The 17,339-nt window shown below is 36.4% G+C and overlaps 2 protein-coding genes across 2 annotated transcripts in view; one reads left to right on the plus strand and one right to left on the minus strand.

Annotated features, from left to right (window-relative positions):
• LOC107614057 overlaps positions 1-1,281 on the minus strand; it is a 4,279-nt gene extending 2,998 nt beyond the window's left edge. The window contains exons 1-2 of the mRNA XM_016316283.2: positions 771-1,281; positions 161-508 (exon numbers count right to left, since the gene is read on the minus strand). Of these exons, the coding sequence (XP_016171769.1) occupies positions 161-508; positions 771-1,097 (675 nt within the window). The 5' untranslated portion in view covers positions 1,098-1,281. The remainder of the gene's footprint in view (positions 1-160; positions 509-770) is intronic.
• Positions 15,432-16,967, plus strand: LOC107611206 (microtubule-associated protein RP/EB family member 1-like). The gene is made up of 3 exons (XM_016313161.1): positions 15,432-15,774; positions 16,120-16,250; positions 16,902-16,967. The coding sequence occupies exons 1-3, from the start codon at positions 15,432-15,434 to the stop codon at positions 16,965-16,967; spliced, it is 540 nt and encodes a 179-aa protein (XP_016168647.1).

Consider the following 17,339-nt stretch of genomic DNA (forward strand, 5'->3'; position numbering starts at 1 on the left):
TTATAATTATTAATTAATTATTATTAATATTTTCAATAATATAAAATTATATTTATAAAATTATATTTTTTTAAATAATTAAATATTAACTAAATTTTAATAAAAATAGTAATGCAAAGACTTTCTCTTAAAAGATTACTGAGCAATTATCCGTGTTTACCTGAATAATGCGGCGGAGAGGGCGTTGTGGACCTTTAGCAGCATGAGTTCCTAACCAAGGTGTGTGCCTCCACACAGTTTTGCCATTGCTGCCAGCAATGACCTTATGGCCACCAACCACCAACTCAAGTGACCACATTCCCGGCCGCATCTGCCATAGCACGAAGCAGCCGTTCTCGGTGCTCCTTGTTCCCAAACACTTCACCGCCTTGCCGGACGAAATCTCCGTCTCGCAGCATATCATCTTCACCACCCCCGCCGCATACATGTTTTTTGTGTCCCTTTGCTGTTTTAAGCAACCCGTTGCTGCCAGGTACTGTTGTATGATGTACTTGGCCGTTGAAGTTTCCTATTTTAGTTCCCGGTATTCAAACTCAAGCGTTATTTACTTATATATATGAACAATGTTATACTTTTCATACAATTCTACTAGAACTTTTGCGAGAAATCAAATTACTTTTTTGTTCTCTTGACATTTTATATCAAGTTTTCACTTCGAAGTTCATTATTTGAGGGGAGTAATGAACCAATTTGACCATGTAGTAAAAAAATGAAAACAAACGTTTTTGATATAGAGAGAGAGAGAAGAGGGTTGCTTAATTAGTGCTTACAAAAGGGGTGTCTTTGATGTGAATGCTGAGAGAAGGATCACGTGCTGAAGGAATTGGAGCCAATGGACACCCCAAGACACCAAGCAAGAGCCTCAAATCTTGTGTCTTTGCATGAATGCTTCCGTAGAACGATGATGAGGACGACGAAGACGAGAAGCTTCCTCCTCCTCCAGGGGAAATCTTCTGAGCCTTGAACCATTCCCTTATGACTTCCCATGAGCTCTCTTTCTTGGAAACTTCTTCTTGCATATCTGGGTCCGGACCTTCCATTAACGGCGTTAGTGGCTGCGGTGCCCAACTCTGGCGCCATCGTGCTCTAGAACCCATTGATGATCAGGATTCGTGAGGCAGTAATGGACAATTATTATTGACTGATCAAAAGTAAAAATACGTTGTGAGAATGTATGAAGCAAAGAGCAGGAGAAGGAAAGAGGTATCAGAAAGTGGATGCGGTTTGGGAGAGAGAGAGAGAGAGTTAAGCAAAAGAATAGGGTAATGATATTTGTCCGTCTGATAGACCTATAGATTCTGTTATTTATATTTGGTATTTTAAAAGTATTTTATTAAAAAATATTATATAATCAACGGTTTTTTACTTAAATAAATAAAACTCAAGCCAAATTTATCGATTCTCCTAAAACAAATTTTGAAACTTGTTTATCTTATTCTTAATATATAAATTATTCTAGGATGATAAGGATTATATAATATATTAAACATGACATCCTATAAAGATTTATGCTTGCATGGCCTATTTCGAATTAGTCGTAAATCGTGTTAAAGTATTCATAATTACTAGTTGAATATAAATCGTCCCACCCAAAGTAGACTCACATGATTTTGCGTTGAAACAAAGGCTTGCCACAATTAATGTGTTTTTCGAACCCTAATAACTCTAGTGCGATTTACTCTCTACTTGAAGACCCTCATTGGTTTGCCATGATTTATAGTTAAAGAGTTACCTTAAGGAGGCTGCAGTGAGTTATTGCTCGAGTGAAACCTCAAAACATTGGGCGACTAACATTGGTGGAGGAGGAGGTGCCAATGAGCGGAGGCATGTGGCATTCACCGGCGACAGTACGACGACGGGTGGGGCAGAGCATCCATTGTCCAGCGAAGTGAGGCACATAATAGTGAGCGGTGCGGCGGAGGTGGAAGAATCCGTCCGGCGGCAAGAATGACCGCCAACCAAAGAAATATGTACCGCCTGAATGGTATTGCACCTGTTGTCGGATTTATCGACGAAGAGGTTAGTTATCGGAATCCAAATTTAGTTGAGTTAGTATAGTTTGAAGAATATGTTGAAGAATATAGTATAGTTCGAATATGCATGTTAGAACATTTTTTAATTAAGATCTTGTGGGTTCAATTGTTTAGTGATTTCGTAGATTTTTTGTTGGTTTAAAGGTTGTTAGGATGTTGTGGGCTTGTGATGTTAGAGTTGTGATGAATTTTTTCTTGTGCTGGTAGACTTGTGATATTTTGATGAATACATATGACATGTCTTTTTTTATTTTGTTAGCTTATTGGTGGAACATTTTATACTGAGTTGTTTTTTGTTTTTTCTATATAATGACCCATTAAATTGTTGCCTTAAAATTTATGTTTTATCAGCCAACTTGATGCGTTAGGAGTGTTTGCAGGCAGCAGAGGATGGTAATGCATGATCGTATACTTCCCTACTTAGATCGTGCTAATTTGATGCATGTTGTAAGGTTGAATGATTATTGGTTCAAGCTTGACGAGCTATTGATCAGTGCATTCATGGAGCAATAACGTCTTGAGACCCAGACGTTCCATATGCCATTTGGGGAGTGCACTGTAACACTGCAGGATGTGCCATACCAGTTTGGCCTCCCTAATGATGGACATGAAGTGAGTAGGTGTCTCAGCGATTTCGAGTAGTTGATGGAGAGGGAAGCCTGCCTGAGTGTTGTTTGGAGAGTTATTCGATGAACTTCCACCAGATGACTGTGTTGATGACTTCACGATTTTGTTTTTCTGGTTCCAGAACAAGTTCAGAGACTTGCTTGCCAATGCATCGAAGGCAACGGTATAGATCTATGCACGGAGGTTACATTATGATATTGTTGTCTACAACGCTTTTCACGGACAAGTCTAGTGCTAGGATTCATTTGCGGTGGCTTCCGTATGTTGCGGACCTTGACGGGCTTGGCAGGTACAGTGAGGGTTCGATGACTTTGTCCTAGTTGTACAGGTGTCTTAGCAGGTGTCTTTACAGGCAACTTTGTCATAAAATAATATAACACGAAATAACATAGAATTAGGCCAATTTAACAATAATAGCGACTTAACGTAAACTTAAAGCAAACATATCATCATAAAGACAAACAATCAATAACAAATACTAATAACCTAATGCATCAATCATTGGTGGCTATGCGTTGCTTCCCGGAAGCACCTGGGCGCTGTGGACAGTTTCTTCTAGTATGACCTGGGAACCTACACATTCCACATCTCTTTGGTCGATCCAGCTTAGTCTTATCCATACTATTCCTTATCTTGGTACTCCGAGGTCTTCCAACAACAGCTCGCATCATGCCAGGATCGGGGATCACATGAGGTCCCTCATATACGGGCAATAGCTCATCCTGAATAAGCAAAAAGAAACCCATCTTGTAAATGTTGAACACAGTACTGAGGCGGTACACATCATCAACATAAATCCTCCAGTCCAATCTACAAACCGAGCATGCCTCAAGTACATGACGACATAGATAATGGAAGGCTTGAAAGTATCCAAAGTCGCATGTGCGCGCAGATAAAGAAACCCGATAACTACTCATTGCAATTCTTCCCCTGGTCGGCGCAAGCTCCTCAACAACAAACTCAAAGTTCCCCCTGTCATATAGATCTACCCACATATTTCTAGAGGCATATAGATTCTTCTCAATAGCCTTCACAAGAGTTTGACAAAATTCTTGCCTAGCCCTGAGCTGCGACTCGGCATCCTTTCCTTTCTTCACAAAGAGCTCAACCAAACGCCCATATATTGACTTAACAAGTGAACCCACTGGTAGGTTACATGTTTCCTTCATCATGACATTAATATATTCAAAAATGTTTGTTGTCATATGCCCATATCAAAGGCTTTCATTTCGATATTGAGTCAATAACTCCAATCCAATCCTATCACACCAATCAACCATGGTAGAGTCTTCCTTCCGTAGGATATCCATGTAATACTGATGCTCCTCCTCAATCTTCACATATGTGGCATTCACGAGGATCTTCCGAGCATCCTTAGACTTAAAGGATAGAGCGAAGTTAGCAGAGATGTGTCGTACACAGAAAGCACGGTATGCCATTGGCGGGAGCCACCCACCGTCTTCTGCAAGTAGGGTAGCCTTGATGGCATTGTGCTAGTCAGAGATCACTAAAATGCTGGGCTGGGGACTCACATGCTGACGAAGGTGACTAAGGAAAAACTTCCACGAATCTGTGTTCTCGCCTTCGACTAACTTTAATGCTACTAAAAGAATGTTCGAGTTTCCATCTTGCGCAATCGCCATTTGAGTACCATCGATGGATATCAGTGGCTTGCAATACTTGAATCCCTTAATACACGGAGGAAACCTCCAAAATAAACGATGAAAGAAAACTTTCGTTCCATCTACCGTATTACCTGCCCTCATTGGTGAAGTACGCAACACCGTTATAGTGCCCGGCATATACAACTAAACCCCAATGATCCACCTTGGTATATGGTTGTAAGACTATTCCCAATCATCATATATCTGAGCAATGGCCTTCTGTTTGACCAATCAAACCTTCCTGTAACTGGGCTTGAAACCAAACTTTGACGACACCGCATTCTGCAATACCTTAACGGAGACTGATGCATCCGCCATGACCAACGATAGAATTGAAGCACATATGACATGATAATCGAGCTGCTTGTGATCCATCGATATCTCAGTTGCTAGACATATGTGCGGTCTGTTGTACTTTCTAATTTTCCAATAGCCGTTCCTCTACCTCATAGTCACACGTATCAGCCAGTTACATCCATTCTCGAACTGCACACACTTTCCATAATACTTCAATTGGTCGGACTCGAACACTTTATATTCTACACCACGATGAATATTATAACTCTTGAATGTCAGTACAGCTTCCTCTTTGGTTTCAAACATTTGCCCGATTTCAAACTCGTCCGTGCTAATCATACTAGGTCTGTCTCCATGAATAGTAGGGTGCTGCTGATCTGAAAATACAAGCTGGTTCATTGCATCAAGGTCCAAAGTTGAAAAGTGTCGAGGGTACTGCTATGTCTGACTGCTTGCATGGGTTTGTGCTCCCCCGGCACGTGTGGTGTCTTCCTCGCCATTGCTTTCATCACCAATAATCGGTGGCTCCGAATCCGACCTATCATCGCCTATAGCCTCCGCAAATGGATCTCTCTCTCTTACCTCCATAAATGCCGGTGCACCTCTACTACAGGTGCTGCTCCCATTGCAACTGCGACCTATCCAAATGTACACCCATCACCTAAGTCATCTGTCGAAACCGACAAATCAGCCGCAAATCATGGGGATGAAACAAAGGGAGTCACCGGTTGTCCAGTCGGAATGGTGCTGGACTCCCTTCTATGACGCCAATTGGCAGATTCGGAGCGGGTTCACCAGAGCTACCCTCTACATTAACCATTTTGGCAAACAACTCTATAGCGCCCAAGTCGAAAAATCTTGCTTGACTGTAGAATATAACTTGCATGTCGTCATCGCCAAGCATCTTTACTTTTCAAACTTAACATAACCTTGCCTCAGTGATATAGGAATAAGAAAAAATAATTGTTTCACACGTTTTTTGCCACACTTTTCTGCCTTCTATAATATACTACTATGTAATTCCATCACAGTCGTTGACGGATTTACAAACACACCTATCTGCTTTTTACTAGAGAATACAACACCTTCACTTGTGTTTTCATCAATCTTCCCTCGATGAACTAACAAAAATATGCTCTCAGCCATCTCTCCCTAAACTCACTAAACTTCAAGTGTGATTCGTTGACGCCACACTTGTTTATTTATAGAGTTTTTATCATCATAAATCGTTCTAGCCTCCTTAGGGCTACGACGTTACAAGTAAATCGTGGCAGGCCTATTAGGTTTAATAAAGAGAAAGTAAATCATGCCATGGTTGTTAGGGTTCGAAAAGCACATTAATCGTGGCAAGCCTTTGTGTTTCAGCCCAAAATCACATGAATTCACCCAGGATAGGACAATTTATACTCAACTAGTAACCATGGATAGTTGGATACTCTGACACGATTTATGGCTAATTCGAACTAGGCCATGCATGCATAAATCGTCTTAGGGTTCCATGTTTAACATATTATGTAACCCTTATCACCCCAAACTAATTTATATAATATTAGGAATAGGGTAGACATGTTTTGAAATTTGTTTTAGGGAAATCCGATAAATTTGACTTCAATTTCATTTATTTAAGTAAAAAATCCTAAAATCAATAAAAAAAATACTAACAATCATAAAAATTTATTATTTTTTCCAACACTTAGACCTTGTTTAAAAATTATTTAACATGAAAAAATTTTATTTTCCTTAAAAAAATTATTTTTATTCAAAATTTAATTCTATAATTTAAAATAACTATAATATATTAATAAAATAAAAATTAAATTTAAAAAATATGTGAGTAAATTTAGAAATTAGACTTCTTTTTGTCTGCTTTACAAATGATGAAAAATAAAAATAAAAATTCTCAAAAATATTTAAATCATTCATTTTTAGTTGTTACAAAATAAAAAAAAATTCAACTGTTAAATGACTTCTAATTCCGAATATTCTAAAAAAGTTTTTTAGTTTAATAATCCAACTATATACTTTATTACATGCTTTTAATATTAATGGTTAAGGTAATAGCAAAAATTAATAAATTCCGATGTTATTCTAATATTCTTCATCAATAAAATTTATTATTTTTAATATTTTGTTATCTATTTATAGTTATTATTTGGGATTTTATATTATTTATTTTGAAAATTAAATATCTATCATAAACACCCACTTTAATAAGAATTTAGATTCTCTAAATTTTGAATTTTTAATTTAGAGAGTAAAGTGTGATTTTTTATCTTTGAATAATTTCTCTCTCATATTTATAGATAACATTATTTGAACCATTTCTATATCCATCACTAATAATTTTTTTTTTGAAAAAAAGTGATATATCTTCTTAAACATGCTTTTATTTATCTACTAAACTAGGGAATAGATTTTTATTTTAATTTAATTCCAAATTTTTAATTGAATTTATTTTCTTAATTTATTTAATATTTAAAAGAATCATTTAAAAATAAAATATCCTGTGATCACACCTAAATAAAGCTTAAGATGTATATAGGGGTGGCAATATGTACCCTATCCGCGGGTATCCAACCCGATTCCACCCAGTCGAGTAGGGTTGCCAACCCGATCCGCAGCGGGTAGGGTAGGGTGCGGGTAGAGTTTTCGTGCGGGTCGGGTAGGGTGCGGGTTGAGCCTCAATCCTACCCGACTAACCCGCACCCTATATATGTATATGTTATATACTTATATAAAAATATATTTTAAATCGATGTTGAACTAAAAACTTCTTACTAAATACAAAAGATCCTTCGTCATTAAAAGAAGATCATTAATTGATAATTTAATAAACTTTTTTTTACATAAAAGTCAGTTTTATTTTAAATTATCATCAAGTTATATAATAAGGTTGCATTTTTTTTGTAATCTGCAGGTAGAGTCAGGTACCCGCGGATTAAGAGAGGGTAGAGTTAAGGTTGAGATATTTTTAACCCGTAGATAGAGTAGGGTTGAATTTATATAAAAATCTCAATCTGCGAGTAGAATTAAGGTTGACTCCAAACCCTACTCTATCCCACCCATTGCCACCTCCCTGGACGTATATGATGTAAGTTTGTTTTCCTTTGTTCTTTTAAGAGGTTAATGATGTGAATTTATTTATAATATCTATACCGATAGTGAAATTAAAGAGAATAAATCACCTTATAAAACACGTTATAATAAACAATATACCAATGCTTATAAATAGTGTTAAAAAAAACTTATATACTAAAATTAAACTTATTAAGTACTAATTAATCTAGAAAAATGAGCGTATCATTTCTCCTAATAAATGAACTCATCATACAATAAAACGTTAAAACGTAAACATAATAAGTAAGTTTATAAATGTTCTAAACTTATATCATGCATATAAAATACACGATTTTCTTCCATAAAATTGTAATAATGCGGGGAAGAGACAAAAGCGACAGATTATCTGTTCAACGGCAGAAGAATGACATTAAAATAATAATAATACAGAATTGCATGTTGGTCTGTCTATTTGCTTTATTCCACTTGCTTTGGGACTCTCTCTGTCGTTACATTTTCATTACTATTATTTTTGTTTTATTCTCTTCTCCTCTCCTCTTCTCTTCTGAGCCTATCCATTCCCTATGACTCCAAAGGTTTCATGAGGATTGTGGCCTACCACCTTTGATCAATTGCTATCTCTTCCCATTGTAGTACTAAGCGTTTCATTTTCAATTTTTCTTTTTCTAAATTGGAAAACATTGATTTTATCTATTTTGCAATTGTTACTTGCAACACTAACTATTCGATTTCTCATAATTAAGTCAAAACTAATTGATATTAAGAGCATTATTCGTTCTACCTAACAACATATATTTAATAATAGAATTATGAAAAGGCTCATTCTAATGTACTTATATTACGGTAACTATATGTTGAATTAAGAAATTAACTAAATTAATTTGATAATGATAAACATTATTTTTAATGGGTTAAATACTCAATTAGTTTTGATTGAATTTGATTAGTGTTGTAGGTCAAAAAAAGAATGTTGCAGTAGTCCAATAGAAAGAAAATCAAACCAGAAATAAAGTGGACTAACAAAGCACGAAAAGAGTAAAAAATGCTAAAAGAGAGAGTTTAAGAAAAAGCCAAAGAGTAAAAAAGTTTGAGTAATACACTTGAGTAAAAAGGCTAGAGTGATTTCGGATTTCTTTAGGTTGGTTTTATGTCTTGTATTTTATACCAGTGAGGTATCCCTTTCTTAGTTGGGTAAGCACTAAGAGTAAAGAGTTAGGTATTAGCATAACCAAGTCAAGTTAGGTTAGAACTTGAGAGTGAAAGGATTGTGTCAATCCTGTAAAATTGGTGTATGTAATACTTTAACTATAGTGAAAATTCCAGCACTGTTGTGGTGGAGACTGGATATAGGTTGCTTTGCACAAGACAATTGAACCAGGATACATGATGGTGTCAGCTTCTCTCTTCCCTTCTCTGCTTTGTTTTCTAATATTCATGAGACAAAATGAAATTGTCTCATAAATTTTCTGCTTCTGAGTTCAAACAGAATCTTAGTGTAAGTTTATAAGTTAAGCCTTATTTCATTAAACTAAAAGAAGGTCATAGATTCAACCCCTTCTCTAAACCTTCTACAACCTTCGATTGGTATCAAGAGCCTTGGTCTCAAGAATCAAGCTTCATCGCTTGGAGGAAAGGTCCAATGGCGAACAACTTGGGCACAACCACAGTTGCCTACACTGTAATTGAAGGCCATTCAAACAATAAGTCTCCCTTCTTCAACGGGAAGAACTATGCCTACTAGAAAGAGAGGATGAGGATCTTCATCCAATCTATCGACTACAGCATATGGAAGATTATTGTAAGCGACCCCAAAATTCCAACCAAAACAAGCGCTGATGGAGTGGTGACTCCAAAAGAAGAAACTGAATGTAATGATGACGACAAGAAGAAAGTGGAGCAGAATGCTAAAGCCATCAACCTTCTTCACTATGCTATCAGTTTTGAAGAATGCCGAAAGGTGTCTAGATGCAAGACAGCCAAAGAAATCTGAGAGAAACTCCAGGTTACACATGGAGGCACTAAATAGGTCAAAGAAATGAGGATTGATATGCTGCAAAAAGAATACGAAATGTTCAATATGAAGGATGGAGAAATCATTGATGAAGTGTTTGAGAGATTCTCAATCATAATCAACAACCTCGATGCTCTGGGTACAACCTACTCAGAACAAACCCTAGTGAGAAAACTCCTGAGAAGCCTCACAAAGGAATAGAAAACAACAGCCACTGTCCTAGTCGAGAGTAATAACCTAAGCCCCATAACCTATGATAAGCTGAGAGGAAAACTCCTTGCCTATGAAACCAGACATACTAACCCGGACTTAAAGAAAAAGGGAATAACCCTTAAGTCAAAAATAGAATCAAAAGAGAGTGAGTTTAGTGATGGTTTTTCAGATGATAAACTTGTGTTTTTTGCTAGGAGACTTAGAAAGCTAATGAGGAACAAAGGAAACTACAAGGGTTCAAGCTCAAAGGAATACAAGAAGGACTTGAGCAAGGTGATTTGTCATCATTGCAAGGAGGCTGGACATTTTAAGTTCAACTGTCCGAAGCTCAAGAAGGAAGAAAAAGGAAAGAAAAAAAAGAAAAGAGTGCTCATGGAATCTTGGGAAGATCTTGAGAATGATTCTATTGAGGAAGAAGACTCCGAATGCGAAGCAGAAATCTGCTTCATGGCTGGTGATGATCAACTACTTGATGAGATTTGCTTAGCATCCAAGAACAAAAAGGATATGTGGTACTTGGATAGTAGATGCTCAAGGCACATGACTGGAAGGCCAACTTTCTTCATTAAACTAAACAAGTACGATGGAGGTTTTGTGACATTTGGAGATGATGGAAAAGGTAAAAATGTGGCCGTTGGAAAAGTAGGTAATGATCATTCTACTTTCATTGATGATGTCTTTTTGGTAAATGGTTTGAGGCATAATATTTTGAGTATAAGTCAATTGTGTGACTTAGGTTATTTAGTGACTTTCAAAAGATTGGAATGCTGTGTTGTGAATGAAAAGACAAATAAAGTATTGTTTATTGCTAAGTGATGTGATAATGTGTATGGATTTACTCTTGATGAACTAAAAGATCAAAATGTAGCTTGTTTTCACTCTAAAGAATCTAAAAAGTGGCTATGGCACAAGAGATTGGGCCATGCAAGCATGTTTCAAATAAACAAGCTTGTCAAGAAAGGTTTAGTAAGAGGTCTCCCTGTGATTAAATTTGACAAGGATATTACTTGTGAGGCTTGTCAAATGGAAAAACAAACTAAGAACTCATTCAAATCAAAGGAAGACATCTCTACTAAAAGACCACTTGAATGACTACATATTGATTTATTTGGTGCAACAAGAACTCAAAGCTTAGGTGGTAAACATTATGATTTAGTAATTGTGGATGGCTACTTTAGATTTGGTTGGATTTTATTTCTTGCACACAAAAATGAAGACTTTTCGGCCTTTGAGATTTTTAGTAAGAAAGTTTAAAATGAAAAGGATTTAAAGATCACCTCAATAAGAAGTGATCATGGAATCGAATTTGAAAACCAATTGTTTGAATCCTTTTGTGAGAATTTTGGAATATCCCACAACTTCTCTTGTCCTAGAACACCAGAAAAAATGATGTTGTGGAAAGAAGAAATAGAAGCATTCAAGAAATGACAAGAGCTATGCTTTGTGAGAGGAATGTTCCAAAATTCCTTTAGGCTGAAGCGGTTAACACTGCTTGCCACATTTTGAATAGAACCATTATAAGAAAATTTTTGAAGAAAACTCCCTATGAACGTTGGAAAGGCTACCCACCAAATTTAGATTACTTACATATCTTTGGATGCACATGTTTTGTTCTTAATAACAAAGATAATTTGGAAAAATTTGATCCAAAGGCATATGAGTGCTTATTTGTAGGTTACTCCACAAATAGTAAAGCATATAGAGTTTATCATCAAGATGCAAGGATAATTGACGAGTGATAAACCCTAATTTTGTGGTTTATCTTGTGTTGAATTTAGGAAATTTTATCAACTTTTCTCACATTTATTCAATGAAATAGCATGGTTTTTGTAATTCTCTCTAATTTATGCTTAAGAGTGAAACATGCTTTTTAGTCCTTAAAAGAGCTAAATTTAATTCACTTTAATTCCATTCAATGCCTTGATATATTTGTTGAGTGATTTCAGGTTCATAAGGCAAGTATTGGATGGAAGAAGTGAAGAGAAAAGCATGCAAAGTGGAGAATTCGTGAAAAATGAGCATTTGAAGGATTCAAGGCCACGCGCACGCGTCAGTCACGCGTACGCTTGAGAAGGACATTCATGGCCACGCGCACGCGTCACCCCGCGTACGCGTGAGGAGGAAATTTGCCAGCGACGTGCACGAGTCGTCCACGCGCACACGTGATGCTGATCACGTGACCTCATTAAAGTGAAAATGCTAGGGGCGATTTCTGAGCTTTACAGGCCCAAATCCAACTCATTTCTGAGGCTATTTGATGCAGAATTCAAGATTGGACAAAGAGAGAGCAATTAGATTAGCTTAGGATCATGCTTTAGGTAGTTTCTAGAGAGAGAAGCTCACTCTTCTCTCTAGAATTATGTTAGAATTAGGTTAATTTGTCTTAGATCTAGGGTTTAATTCTAGTTTTCATCTTGTTTTCTTTACAATTTCTTGTTCCTACATCTTCATTCTCTTAGTTTACCTTGTTAATTTATCTTTTGAGCTACTCTTTTATGTTGATGAACTCTTGTTACTTTGATTTTCATTTCATGCAATTTATGTTTTATGTTCCTTTATTGTTTAATTGAGTTGTTATTATTGTTCCCTTGCAATTGGTAGTTGTAGATTTTATTATTATTGCAATTTTATGTTGCTTTCCTTTTATGCCTTTCAAGTGTTTGACAAAATGCTTGGTTCGATGTTAGAGTAGATTTTTGAGCATTCTTGGCTTGGGAAGAGAAATTAGGCAATCTTGAGTAATTAATACCCAACTTATGTTGGTGATCTAGAGTTGTTAGTTAATATTATTTCCATTGACTCTAATCTCTTGCTAATTCAATTAGTAAGTTGATTAGGAATTTTGGATTGGGATTAACTAGTCCTATTTGACTTTCTTCCTATGTTGAAGATAACATTGTACCTTCTTCCTATGTTAAAGATGACTTAATAGGATTAGCTATTGTTAATTGTTATAAGAAAATTAATGACTAGGATAGAAAGCCTATATTCTCAACCCTTATCATGAATGTCTCTCTTTATTACTTGCTTTCTTTAGTTGCTTGCTTTACTTTTGTTGCCTTTTTAATTTTTTTTTGTTTTATCAACCCAACCCTCCTTGAATCTCATAACCAATAATTGGGCATTCGATTGCAATTCCTAGGGAGAATGACCCGGGACTAATACTTTCGGTTATTTTTATTGGGTTGGACTTGTGACAACCAAAAATTAAACTTTGATTGAGCATTATTTGTTGCTTTGGAACTATACTTGCAACGAAGTTGTTTCCTCTATCCAAGAAGAAATTCCTAACCGACGATAATCCTCTTTCAAGGAGTCCATACATATTACATTTTGTGACACTAATTTGGTTCAAAGTATTTTGGAAGATTGTGATGCAGGAAATCAGGTTCAAAAGGATGATGAAAAAGCCCAAATCATGAAAGTGAAAATTCTGAGCAAACTGAATCAGAACCTGCAGCTGCTGAAAATTCTGCAAGAGACAATTCTATTTTGTCTCATGAATCTGGAGGAGATCCTGAATCCACCAGTTCCTTGAGCCCCCTAGTAACTAAATCCACCTCTAAGTCCACTAGACCTCGTGAGTGGAGATTCCTAAATAATTATCCTGAGGAGTTTGTCATTGGGGACGTCTCACATGGTGTCAAGACTCGTTCTTCTACTAGAAAGGCAAATGAAGAAACTAACATTGCTTTTCTATCTCAAATGGAGCCTCAAAACTTTGAGAAAGCTCTTGATGACCCCTCTTGGGTAAAGGCAATAGAGGATGAGCTTCATGAGTTTGAAAAGAACCAAGTTTGGACATTAGTTCCAAAGCCAAGTGGAAAGAAAGTAACAGGCACTAAATGGATATTTCAGAACAAGCTTGGTGAAGATGGAAGCATTGCTAGAAATAAAGCAAGATTAGTGGCTCAAGGATATGACCAAGAAGAGAGAATATATTTTGATAAATCCTTTGCCCCTATTGCCCAAATGAAAGCCATAAGACTTCTTCTAGCTTATGCTGCTTATTGTGGTTTCAAATTATATCAAATGGATGTGAAATGTGCGTTCTTGAATGGTGTGATAGATAGAGAAGTGTATGTGGCACAACCACCTGGTTTTGAAAATAAGGAATTTCCTAACCATATTTTTAAACTATCTAAAGATCTTTATGGTTTAAGACAAGCTCCTAGAGCTTGGTATGAGAGAGTTAGCTCTTTTCTTTTGAAAAATAGTTTTCAAAGAGGCACCACAGACACTACTCTATTTATCAAGAATTCTAATGATTCTTTCATTCTAGTCTAAATCTATGTTGATGACATTATTTTTGGATCAGCCAATGAATCTCTTTGTACTGAATTTGGAAAACTCATGACAAGTGAATTTGACATGAGCATGATGGGTAAACTTAATTTTTTTCCTTGGACTTCAAATTAAGCAAACTGAAAATGGTATTTTTATTCATCAAGAGAAGTATGCCAAGGAACTAGTTAAGAAATTTGGTATGAAAAATGCCAAACCCATGGGAACTCCCATGCACCCTAATCCTAAGATTGATGATTTTTCTGCAGTTGATTATTGTGATGCAGATTTTGCTGGTGATAGAGTTGATAGAAAGAGCACATCAGGCATATGTTGTTTCATTGGAAAGTCTTTAAATGTCTGATCAAGTAAGAAGCAGTCCATATTGGCTTTATCCACTACAGATGCTAAGTTTATAGCTGCTTCTTCTTGTTGTTCTCAGGTTATGTGGTTAAAAACACAGCTTGCTAATTATAAATTAAATGTTGAAAATATTTCCTTGTTGTGTGATAATATGAGTACCATTAATGTTTCAAAGAATCCATTTTTGCACTCTAGAACTAAACATATTGAAGTGAGATTTCACTCAATAAGAGAACATGTTCAAAAAGAGGATATTAGCATTCAATTTGTTAAATAAGAAGAGCAATTAGCTGATATTTTCACTAAATCACTCACTGAAGACAGATTTTGCATGCTTAGGACTAGTCTAGGGATTTTAAGTCATGATTCATTGTTTGAAAATTGCTGATGTGTTTGTTGAAGTTTTTGTCTCATAGGCTGGGATGAGACAATTCTTGGCAAATGAAGAACCATCTCTCTGAACTTCGTTCTCTGGGCCTTATTGCACGTGCTGAATCATCTGGGCCAACCTTAAAATTCAGATTCTGGGTGGTCCAAACATGTTTCTTTAAAGTAAACCACCTCTGGTCCCAAATGAGTGTTACATCATCCATGTGTTTTATTCTCTTTTATTTTATTCCTTTTGTCATTTAGTCAAAAGTTTTCAAATTTAAAATTACTTTATGTTTTATTTTTAATAAAATCAAATCACTTTTTCTTTGTGATGTCAAGTCTTTTCAGTGTCAAGTCACAGTGATGCAGTTGCATGGGTACAAAAAACCTCCTTTATGGCAGTTACTAAACCTGTCTCCTCATAAATCATACCACTAACCCTTTGGTTCTTTCCCCCACTACCATCAGTGCATCTCTTCCTTCAAAACCATGGTTAAAATCAAAATGAGGAAGAAAGTTGTTCATCAAAAACTTTCACGAGAAAAGCTTCTCAAATTCTCTTCGAAGCCAAAACCTTCCACTCGCTCCAGAGATCAAACGTTCACACCCACGCCTTCTTCTCCTATATCTCCTCCTCGCATAGATCCCATGGCTTGCACCAAGAATCCCTCAAGGATTCCATCTTCCTCCAAGCCAACCTCAACTCTCAGCGCTCCTCACAGCGCTCCATCGAATCCAAGCACCTCGAAAGGGAAACGGCCTGCTGCAGCCGAACCAACCACTGAGCCAACTCAACCTAAGCCAAGTTCTGTTCCTACTCGTCCTCAGAGAGGTAAACCACATATCCCTCTTAAATCTATTAAAGAACCAGACATTGATCCCTTTGCACACAAATCACACTTCATGACCTCCCACTCAAACTATAACCCTCACAGATTTAGGTCTGCCATGAATAATGATTTTTATGAAGGAGTTATTCAGTACCGTACCCTGTGTCCCACTTTTCTTGCTGATTTACCCAATCTGAAAAAGAAAGGTTTTTCTTTTATTAAAAATTTGGAATTTCTGAACTGGAACCATCTTTTTAAAATTAAAAGGCCAGTTTACCTACTATTAGTCAGGGAGTTTTATGCCAATATGACTTACCATGAGGGAAGTATTCATTCTTATGTCAAAGACCGAGACATTGTGTTAAACAATAAAACTATCAGTGCTTCCTTGAAATACATTGATGTTGGGGCGTGTGGCTATGCACCGGGTAAGTGGGATGAAGGAGTTGGTATCTCTTTCAAAGATGCTCTAGCTTATGTATGTGAACACGTTTCTCTGATTGATGGCATCACACCCACTCACAAGGCCTTGGGTTATAATTGTGCTCAATTGCACCGTATAGTAAATCATATCATCCTTCCTCAGAGTGGCTCATACCAAAGGGTATCTTACACTGACACTCTTGTTTTGTAAGCTATTCTCATAAAAATAGAAATCTCTCTTGCTTATTTAATGGTAAGATATATGTTTGATTCTATTAGAAGTGAGAAAGATAAAACCCTTCCTTATGGCATGTTCTTAACTTGTATTTTTGAGTATTTTGGTGTTAACTTGTCAAATGAAGATTATGCAAATAGACACTCATATCTAAAAGAAGATGGTTAAGTGAAACAGCAGAAAAAGGGACTCACTCGTTTTGAAAAGGTAGTGCTTGATGATGATGATGATGAATCTGTTCTTGAGGATTTCCCTCCTCCTTCTACCTAGGGTACCTCAGTCTCAACTAGACAAAAATCTACTCTATTTGAGGTTGTTGAGGATGTGGTACAAGAATTTGTCTCCGAGTCAAACCACATGATTGTTATGAGCAAAGAATATAAGAAGCTAGCAAGCAAGCATGAGAACTTCCTCAGAAAATCAAGAGATAGAGTGGCTGTCTTTCTAAAGTTCATTGATAATCTCTAACAGGATGAAAATGCTGCCACTGATGCTGAAGAAGAGGATGATTCTGAGGTGACTGGTTTAGATGTCTAGAATTGTCCCACTTGCTGTTGCCTTCTGGTTACTTTTGTCTCATGAAACTGTTGTTGTTTCCTTGTTGAACTACTCTATATTTTGTTTCGGATGATTGTAAATTGTTTAAACACTGCTGCATTTATTTTCAGTTAATTAGATGTTTGGACTTTGCATTAACACTTTTGTGCAGGTTTTAAGGTACAGTTTTATCTTGGTATTAAGTTCTTTTCCACCCTTGATGACAAAAGGGGAAGTAGTAGTAGTATATAAATTTGATTTATCTTTATGAATCTGATTATTGTGCTGCTGCTGTGGTCATTTTTTGTGAATTAAATCTTATATTTGCTGCTGTCATGTAAATTCTATGTGTGAATTTCAGTTTGTGAATCG

The sequence above is a fragment of the Arachis ipaensis genome, chromosome B08 (genome assembly GCF_000816755.2).
Source record: "Arachis ipaensis cultivar K30076 chromosome B08, Araip1.1, whole genome shotgun sequence".
Taxonomy (NCBI): domain Eukaryota; kingdom Viridiplantae; phylum Streptophyta; class Magnoliopsida; order Fabales; family Fabaceae; genus Arachis; species Arachis ipaensis.